The sequence below is a fragment of the Ostrinia furnacalis genome, unplaced genomic scaffold (assembly GCF_004193835.3).
Source record: "Ostrinia furnacalis isolate ACB-3 unplaced genomic scaffold, ASM419383v2 OfSCF5538, whole genome shotgun sequence".
Classification (NCBI taxonomy): Eukaryota; Metazoa; Arthropoda; class Insecta; order Lepidoptera; family Crambidae; genus Ostrinia; species Ostrinia furnacalis.
This window is the reverse complement of record NW_021135777.1, coordinates 1-10,613: the sequence shown is the minus strand read 5'-3', so window position 1 is coordinate 10,613 and position 10,613 is coordinate 1. Positions and strand designations below refer to the sequence as shown.

The following is a 10,613-nucleotide window of genomic DNA, read 5'->3' as shown; positions in this document are numbered from 1 at the left end:
TGCCGGATCCGGGATAATGTGAACAGCTTCAGTCCGTTTGTAGACATCCGTTTTTTCACCGGACGACGGACCGTCAAAAAACGGATATCCTTTGTTTGCTGTCAATTTTCTCGCCGGACCTATGTCCGATGCATGTGCACACGTTCATTATAAACCGTACGCCACCGCTAAATCCGGTGAAAAAAATCGGGCCGTTGTCCGGTCAAAAAAACGGATTTTTACAAGCGGCCTCATACAATTTGTACCGCCGCTAGGCCTTCCGGCGATTTTACCGGACCGGGAGATCTGCCGGTCCGGCATAGTGGGAACCCGGTGTAAGCGATATAGCAAGCGGTTTTCTGTCCCTACCCGGTATAGTAGCGGTCTTACTGCTTAGGTTTGCGCGCGCGGCGCCGCTTGTCAGGCTCAGGCGCGGGCGGCGCGCCGCGGTACAAAGTGTTCAGGAACTCCTCCAAGTTTGGTTCGTGCCTGCAACAAACATACATACATACGTTAAGAAAACGAGAAAGATGTTTACACATTTTGACGCTTATAATACTGAACTGAATATGCAAGGTTTTTTTTATTTTTCACATTTCAGTACCCTTGGCATTATCAAATCAATCAGTGCTTTTCTTTAATAAAAATTTCAAAAGATACTTAAGATATAGAAGTTAGAAATCTCATGACCAATGACGTCATGTTAGAACGACACGCAGAGTCCCATACATATTACTATGGGCGCGTGACATTTGACGCTCAGTTGTTTTCATACAAAGTTTAAACACTTGTAACTTTTTTATTTCCAGTCCGATTATAATACTAGTTTTTCAGAAATTCTATGATTTAACTAAAGTGTTTATTTATACATAATTTATTAACTTTTCAAATCGATGCATATTCCCTATTAGGCGAAGTTTAGTATAAATAAAAATATACAACCCAGTCGAGTTAACTGAGCACCTGGCAGCCGTGGCGTCACATCGACGCTCAGTGTGAGTTTACGTCAAACGCATTCGATATTGACTGCGTTTGAAGTAAGCTCACACCTCGCCCCTTAATTCTGACGGGGCAAACGCAAGGAGGTTTGCGGGTAAGTGGCAGGGAGAATCGCATTCCAGCGAGGTGCGCAATTAGCTCAATCGGTCAGTACCAGTTTTACAGTCCATGGCTCAGTTTCTGTACCTCTAGTAGGAAAAACTTTCGAGTTCGTTTCGTTGCGTATTCAAAGTGTCATCGAAAAATTTTGTATGAAAAATTAAACAGCGCCCCCTATATTATAGCCGCCCTAGGGGGCGCTGTTTAATTTTTCATACAAAATTTTTCGATGACACTTTGAATACGCAACGAAACGAACTCGAAAGTTTTTCGTAATAGAGGTACTGGATTGAGAATTTAGCTTGCGCGTGCTCATCTTCTGGTCGACGATAAATTAAAAGTTCATTCTTGACAGTGTGGACAGTGCTTCAAATATCCCGTGTATTTTGTGGATAATCAGTACAACCCGATCGAGCTAACGGCGCGGCGCACATTAATGGAATGCGACTCTCCCTCCCACACCCAGCGTCAATGTGACGTCATTGATGCCAGGTGCGCAGTTAACTCAACCGGGTTGTATTTAGGGGAGAACGAGGAGGGTTGTGACATTGTCGATTTTTGGAAACCTTTTACCTATCAGCGAGCTCGCAATAGCGCGTATTTGTTAGCTCGAGACTTGAACTATACCTTAATTCTTTAGAAATTTCTCTAAATGTAAACAAATATGGCCAACTGACATTGACGAATTTTTAGTCTATGTCAGTTGATCTACTAGTGATGCGACAAAATCTCTCGTTAATCGCAATTCTGTAAATGTCATTTACTGGACTGCAACAGACGATTATTAGATTTTCAAAGATCGTTTGTAATTATTAAGATCAATCCCTCTTCTGATTGATGTTGAGATCAGTAATGTGATCGTCAAAATAGGATCTTAATCAAAGAAAATTTAATATTCCCTTTTTTATTTGTTTAGGAAATATAATTTATGTGACACTGCTGTATAATAAAGCTGAATTCAAAGACTTCTTCGCAAAGTGTGTTGTTGCATTCAATGAAGACAAAATACATTGTTGAATATAACCTCGTTTATATTTTATTTTAAATTAATATTATCAAAGTAATTGGTAATTGAAATAATTGAATACTTGAAATAAAATCTATTAAATTTACAGATTATTATCTATGAATATTGTCTATGACTTACAGATTTTCCAGAGATAGGACCTAAATTTAAATGTCAAATGTCGATTTGACATTTTAACATGTAGCACAAATTTTCACCATCCAAATATTTTGTTAAATATTTTGTTTTCAATGTTAGATTTTATATTTGTTTCATCATGAGAATAAAGTTGGTTTCATGAGCTTGTGAAATAATGTGTATGATATTAAGAAAACGTGAGTAATTATAGTGTAATTGTGTGCACAAGTGTTTGTTTACATCGATGGAAATTTCTAAAGAATTAAGGTTTAAAAACCGCGTATTGTTTGTTACGAGCTCGCTAGTAGGTAGTTCAAAAGTACCAAAAAAATCGACAATGTCACAACTCTCCTCGGTCCCCCTATCATGATACCTACGCCCGTATTCACAAACGATGCTTGCTTAAGTGAAGCAGCAAATCGAACGCACAGCTTTGAATAGAGCTCTGTGATTGGTTCGTGTGTTACCCTGTGTTATCCACGCGCACTGTGAGACCTTATAGTAATGTTTGTGAATACGGGCGTTTTTCACGTTAACCCTTTAACAGTCATAGCATAGTCAAAATTTTCATTGTTTATAGCAGTAGTTCTTAACCGGTGGTCCGCGGACCACTGGTGGTCCCTGGAGGCATTCCAGGTGGTCCGCGAAGACATCTCGATGAGTCGAGTCAACACAACGCAAACGGCGCACAGTGGGCGAGAAACCGAACTCCCCTTTTATAGGATTTAAAAAAAAAAGTGGTCCCTGACAAGACAGAAATTTGGTAAAATGGTCCCTGGTGACTGAAAGGTTAAGATCCACTGGTTTATAGACAAGCGAATAAGGTTCAAAATAAGGTGGGAACTATATTCCCTCTGCTTTATAAGGGTTTAATACGTGTGGGAACTCACCCTGCGTGTGGCGGCTGGCTGAGGTCGGCGGCGGCCGCCTTGTTGCCCAGCACTATGCGGTACTGCACCACGTGGCAGTCTGGCCGCAACTGTTTTAGGTTCTTTTTCTGCGGTAAAACGAATAATTGTCATAAATAACGTTTATTTTATTCAAACTTAAGTGTATTTAGGCTCTTTATCCAACTTATGAATCGCCCAAGTCAAGTTGCTATAGTCTAGCTAGATCATAGAACTGTAATTGACCGTTAGGACAGAAAAGTTGGTGGACGGACTGTCGATGTGAAAGTCGTGGGAAGTACCTGGATGCGGGCGGCGCAGAAAATCCGTGAAGGAGGGTATTGTCCAGCAGTGGACGAAAGTGGTTCAAAATAACAAGGGCTTTTTAAGGTATCTTCACCAACACCAATTGTTTTTCAAGGTGAACGTCTGAAATTCGAAATCTTCAGTGTGAACAATTTTTGCACGCGCAGTGATCGCCACAATGTACGCTATCACGGACGCAGGCTGAACGCGTGGGCTTGGCCGCACCTTTAGAAAAATCACTCGATTCTATTGACGCGGAGATCCGTCTGTAAGTCCTATTTTTTATGTCAAATCGTTTGACTTAGCTCCTTCAAAGCGATTTCCAGGGGGGTGGGAGGACCTGCCCTCCCCTTGGGTACGCCCATGATTGTCGTGGTACGTACCTGGCAGCTGGCCCACTGCGTGATCTGGTAGACGGCGCCGTCCATGCAGGCGTAGTACATCACCAGCAGCCCCAGCATGCTCGACTCCGCCCAGATGTCGCCCTGCGCAAATAAATACATTTTTTGTTTGGATTACTTAGATTAATAAAACCTAGAAAGATAGTCAGTGCACGAAAGGTGAGGCAGATTTTAGTGAGCCAGAATGGCTTACTCGTAAACGTCACATGAACTGTCAAAGTGAAAAATTGGTAAACACGTCCGACGACTTTTAATTAATTAAGACGGTTTGTGCTGTGAAAGGGTGTCTAAATACATCAGAAAAACTAAAGAAAGTGACCAGTGTTACATTTCATAAGTAAGTACTACGATTCGACGCGTATTTTGCTTGAATTTGGCTTTCAAAAATTAAATACGGGAATGATACCAGTAACAAGAAAATTTATTTCCCAATAATAATTGTTCGCCGTACAAATACACTTCCTTTTTTATGAAATCGAGACTTTTAAGTCGATTTATCTTATTGTAATTAGGTAGGTACTTTGAATTCAATAAATAAGTAAGTACATGATGCGTTTTGTTTTTGTTAGTTATAAAATAATTAAAAACGTATTAAAAATTTCCCTACTTTCGGGAAAATCGCCTTCATTGTCTACACTCCCCAACAAAATTGACACTAATGACATAAGATTTTTGCCTCACTCTTGACGAAGCGTTTGTATGAAGACTATCCATCTAGGTTTTATTAATCTAAGTTGGATTATGACTTCGTGCGGTTTGCACGATGTGCAACTACGGGAACCTGCAACTTGACACTAATGAGTGATGAACGATCCACGATATCGCCCCTTTCCCTGAGTTTAAGTAAATATGAGTTTGTTCCAGTGTTTCTTCTAGTTTCTTCGAGCTGGTTGGGCCCAAAAGATAAGGAGACATATTTTTTGGTTTGACGTTCATAAGTGCCAAAATATTGGTACTGAATAAAATAATTTTGATTTTTATGTAGCACTTTATTGAAACTTGCTCTGGACTTCTTGAAAGAACTTGAAAAGTGATGTTGCACTGTTTTGTTTCATTTGCAACGACACGATCACTTAGGCTGAGTTGGGCAAACTTACTTTAACCGTAACTTAAACAATAACCGGTGTTTTTTGTATAGAGTTTGACAGATTTTTGACGTTAAAGTAAGTTTTTTTTTAAAAAGATTATTAGCAATTTGTATTTTTATATTAAGATGGTGCAACTCAGTCTTTAACCGCTTTCACATTATCGCTGTCATGAAATTATCAACAGCATGTCTATTGCGCGTTTGTCGCGCTGCTAAAGTCGGCTTAATGTGGAACCGCCCATTATAGTTAATAAATAATTCACCATTATTACACATTAACAGTCGGATAAAGGTTCAAATTGAACGCTACTCATTTAAGCGTTAATAATATTTTTAAATGTGTTATTATGACTCTTACCTCTTTAGCGGAGTGTCGGATCTTGCACTGAGAGCAGTAGCGAGCGGCGTAGCACGGCCGATCCGTTGCCACTCGCTTGTGCCGCCGCCCGCAATTAGTGCATCTGCAACGGGGGACAATTAGCCATCTGATGGTTGAGCCATGTCATGGCTGAGCCATAAGATGTTTGAGTCATACAAAATCTGAGTGACGAGGTGGTTGAGTTAGTGGCCCCCGATAAATTCATATGAGGCAACTGCTGAGACAGTAAAAAACTCGTGTTTACTTGTTAACGAGTATAAAGTGTTTACAACGCCATTTAATCTCAAGCCTCATACTCCAGTGCCCAATAGAATAGACAGGTGGAACCTAGTTTGTTGGTCAGTTGACTAGTAATTACAACAAAGTCAGTAAAACAATCATTGATGTAATCTTTGCTTGAATAAAGGTTTTTTATTATGAATGTGGCAGCTGAACCATTGGATAGCTATCACATAAAAATACTGAAAGAGAACCAAAGTAAGCCAATCTGCTGATGATCAAATGATATAAACAAGACAAGTTTAATTTTAAGTTGTGACAACTTTTTACTTTTATAAGTATTGCAAAATATACCTTATGGTGTTGGCAGCAAACTCCATTTTGTCATGAAGCTGGGCCAACAGCTGACTGAGCTCGCTCCACGCCGCTTCCACGTGTCGCGATTCTAACGCGCGTCTCTCGTACGCTTCTCTTCGTTCCTGATGGTAGAAATTACTTTATTTACTAACAATATGAATAAAATCCTGCTTGATGGACTTTTGGAGCCTACCCAAAACTTATTATCAACCTTGTAACTATTATAATAAGGTCAAGAGTCGTCTCACCGGCTTCCCAATAAGATCAAAAGCGTGCTGGAGTATCTTGGTGACCCTTGGCGCCAGTTAGTGTCTAACCTTAAGGCAAGCGTGTAAGGTTTAAAGTCGTCTCACCGGCTCCCTGATGACGTCGAAGGCGTGCTGTAGTAGCTTTAAGGCCTTCTCGGCGCCACTTAATGTCAAACTTAAGGCAAGCGTGTAAGGTTTAAAGTCGTCTCACCGGCTCCCTGATGACGTCGAAGGCGTGCTGTAGTAGCTTTAAGGCCTTCTCGGCGCCACTTAATGTCAAACTTAAGGCAAGCGTGTAAGGTTTAAAGTCTTCTAACCGGCTCCCTGATGACGTCGAAGGCGTGTTGGCGCCCGGCTGCTGGTACCTACGCGTATTAGTTCTTGTGAAGCTTATGTCACGTGGATGGCCCTTATGGCAATGGGGTAAGGTTCAAAGTCTCACCGGCTCCCCGATGAGGTCGAAGGCGTGCTGCAGTATCTTGAACACCTCTTTAGTGCGTCTCGGCTGCTGTCTATCCATATAAAAGTCGACCATATATCAAGTAGATACGGTTCAAAGTTCCCTCACCGGCTCCCCGATGAAGTCAAAGGCGTGCTGCAGTATCTTGAAGGCCTCCTCGCACCATTTAGCTAGTGGTTTGGTGTCCCGGCTGGTATCTAAATGTCGACCTTATATTAAGTAGATAAGGTTCAAAGTCTCACCGGCTCCCCGATGAGTTCGAAGGCGTGCTGGAGTATCTTGAAGGCCTCCTCGGCGCCATTTAGCTAGTGGTTTGGTGTCCCGGCTGGTATCTAAATGTCGACCTTATATTAAGTAGATAAGGATCAAAGTCCCTCAACGGCTCCACGATGAGGTCGAAGGCGTGCTGCAGGATCTTGAAGGTCTCCTCGGCGCCCGGCAATTGGTGCCTATACGCCACTAATTCTTGTGAATCTTATAGCTAGTAAATAAGGTTCATAGTCGTCTCACCGACCATATGACTAGCGGGTGTAAGGATTTAACTTATTATCGACCTTGTATCTATATCAGATAAGGTTCAAAGTCTCACCGGCTCGCCGATGAGGTCGAAGGCGTGCTGCAGGATCTTGAAGGCCTCCTCTGCGCCCGGCTGCTGGTTCTTGTCGGGGTGCACCAGGAAGGCCTGCCGCCGGTAGTACCGCTTGATCTCCTCGTCTGTGCAGTGGACGCTTACGCCTAGAATACTGGAGAAAAAAACTTTTTTGGTACTTTGAATAGGTATAGATAGAGATCGAATGGTTACAAAACAATATTGGCCCATATTTTATATTTTTTCCTAAGACAATATTATGTCCAATATAGTGGCAATACGGCAGAAAAAAACTTTTTGGGTACTTTGAGTGGGATATAATGGTTACAAAACAATATTGGGGAGGAAAAAAGACAATATTGTGACCAATATAGTGGCAATATGGAAAAAAACATTTTTGGCACTTTGAATAGGAACAGAAATGGATACAAAACAATGTTGGGGAGGAAAAAAGAGTTACGTCCAATATAATGGCAATGAATAATGAAAAACATTTTTTGGTCTTTGAATTGGAATAGATAGATAATGGTTACAAAACAATATTGGGGGATTGTGGAGGAAAAAAGGATGATATTGCGTCAAATATAGTGGAAAAATAGTAGGCATAAAAAAAAGTCAATATTGCGTCCAATATCCACTATATTGGACGCAATATTGACTTTTTATTCAATATGGCAGACATATTGATGTAAAGTAGCGAAGAAATATTGCTTTATGCTCGTTTACAATGTCTTTTAGAATGAGTTTTTAAGGCCTACTGGAAGGGTAATGTTACCACCGGTACCGCCTAAAGGGCATGTAGGTGTTTTATTTTTTATTCAAAATCTTTATGAGTAGATAAGGATCTACTTGTAGAGATTTTGAATAAAAATGGAAAGGTCCAGGGCACTTGTAAATTTTTAGTTTATTTATTTGTTTAAAGTTTAAAGGCACATCCACAGAAAACAATTCAAATTTCACATGTACCGGATATACAACCCGATAGAGCTAACTACGCACCACGTTGGAATGCGACTCTCTCACCGGCACACCTCCCTGCATTCGCCCCGCCCAAGCGTCGATGTGACGTCATGTCTGCCGGGTCCGCAGTTAACTCGAACGGGTTGTAGTTTGCCTTTAATATGGACTCTATGAGCTTTACCTGTAAGGGTCCTTTCCTTTGCACGCAAGCAGCCTCTTCATCGCCTCCTCCCCGGTAGCCGGCAGCGGTATATTGGCGTTCAGTTTCGTTGAATCATTCCCTGTGTCAGGCTCAACTTCTGCTGAAGATAAAAAGACATTTTTTTTTAGATTTTGCAAAAAAAAAAAGGTTCTATCGTAAAAAAAGATTTGAAGATTATAGTTGATAGTACTAACTCATGAGCTATAAAATATATGATACTAATACTAATAGCACCCTCCCCCCACCTGAAATGGCATATCAGGGGCCTGAAAAAGAACCCTAGATATGCCAATGGCTGTTACTCTCTAACGCTGTTTTTGTATTTTTGTATGTACTATGAGCCACACTACCTGCTACCCATTTCTGGTCATGTCATCTCGTTCTATCGTAAAGATTCGCCATTTGATGAGAGCGAGAGAAAAACGAAAAATGGGTAGCTAAATTACTTCAGACTACATTTTTGTACAAATTTTGTACAAAATTTTGACTGTACAAATTAGTAGTAATAAAAATGTAATTAGTCTATGGGTAGCTAATTTACTTCGGGCTGTACATTTTTGTACAAAATTTTGACTGTACAATTTAGTAGTAATAAAAAAGTAGTCTGTGTTAATATACAATTTTAGATCAGTGGCACAATGAGCCGATTGATAAGCCTATCAACAAAGTACATAGCAGCAAAGTAAATTCAATATTATTATCAGTTACTTGAAAACAGTTTACTGTATTATTGTACTTTGTAGGGAGGGAAATATGTATTATAAATAAGTATTTTGGTGTTTTGTGGTTTGCTTGATAGAGATAAATGTCAGTTTGTACTTCATATTATGTCCGTAACTTTAACAATAATAAGAAGTTAAAACTAACATGGTAATAATACAATCAATCATATTTTCTATGTTAAAGATGGATGCAGGCCACTGAGGCAACTACCAACCATTACGGAAATCATTAGTGGAAACCTATGTTCAGCAGTGGACATCCTATGGCTGAAATGATGACGATGAAGTACCATCATCTTCCTCACCTTTTTTAAACCACTTCAACTTCCTCCAAAACCCGAAGCGCGTGTGTCCAAATTTTCTATCTATGTACAGCAAGTACTTGTTGTCTCTCATCTTGTATACATAATCCTTGGTGGACCTCCATACTGCTTGCGAGCTCACATACGTCTGCGTGAAGGCTGATGTGCAACTAGAAATAGCAAGTTTAAATAGTCAATTGATTCTGCATTTTATTTGATATTTTTGAACTATTTTTTATTTTTTTAACAAATAACTCGAATAAATTGAACTGCCCAAGGCGGGAATCGAACCCTTTTGCTTGCCAGGCGAATTTCATGTTATTTTCTGGTACAAAAGTTTATTCTACTTTAGAGTAGGTATTATTTAAACATTATAATGTATGAAATATGCAATTGAAGATGTAATACAACTAGGTACAAAAATATGATTAATTTTCCTTATTTTCACATTTATGGCATAATGTACAGGTATGTCATAATCCAGGAAATAATAGGAAACAAAACATATTATAGCGTAATATGTTACTATACTATGAACTAATAAATTAATAATAACTTATAACTTACAGATCGAACAGCAAGTGTAGACTCATTCCACAAATGTCCGATATTAGATAAGCAAACCACACCAAAGCCTTCCAGGTTGCTCCGCCCCAGTGTTCTAAATAGTTCTGAGCTAGACCCAAGTAGCCCGGCTTATTCCGTCTAACCTTCGACTGAGTAGCTTTCTTTTTGTCCTGCACTGGCTTACTAGCCTTATGGTAGTTCCGAGCATCCTTTTTCTTCTTGATTTTAGCAGGGTCAGTCGGACTCTCCTGGAAAACAAATTGCGATTGCTCATCCTCTTCAATTTTAAAGTCACTATCCATGACATTCTTGTCAGCTTTAGTTTTTTTATCATTTTTCTTTTCCTTCTTTGATGGCTTTTCCTGATTTTCAATGAACACAAATTGGCTTTCATTCCCATGTTCATAGTTTCCGTCTTCTTCGTTGGTGATGTCATCCAATGAAGACCACTTGCGGGAGATGTTGCTATGTTTGTTTTTGGACTTTTTCGATGGCTTTTGCGGTTTCTCTGCATCATCTGTGTTCACATCGCCAGACTCACTACCAGAAGATATGGTAGATTGATGCTTTTTCTCACTTTTGAGTTTGTTTTCATCGCCATGCTTGGTGTTATTCGGTGGCTTGTCAAGTTTGGAGTTGGCTTTAACAGAGGGCTTAGTTTCAACATTTTGAGGTTTCGTTTTACGCACAGCTTCAGCCTGAGTAT

The 10,613-nt window shown here is 40.0% G+C and overlaps 1 protein-coding gene across 1 annotated transcript; it reads right to left on the bottom strand.

Annotated features, from left to right (window-relative positions):
- Window positions 1-143: 143 nt before the first annotated feature.
- On the bottom strand, window positions 144-10,608 carry LOC114361303 (dnaJ homolog dnj-5-like; the record flags this gene model as incomplete). Its single annotated transcript, XM_028316296.1, has 9 exons — window positions 144-468; window positions 3,112-3,218; window positions 3,798-3,899; window positions 5,261-5,363; window positions 5,855-5,979; window positions 7,155-7,308; window positions 8,296-8,416; window positions 9,344-9,510; window positions 9,908-10,608. Coding segments are annotated over 9 exons (1,683 nt in total), but the record flags the coding sequence as incomplete, so codon positions are not given.
- Window positions 10,609-10,613: the final 5 nt, after the last annotated feature.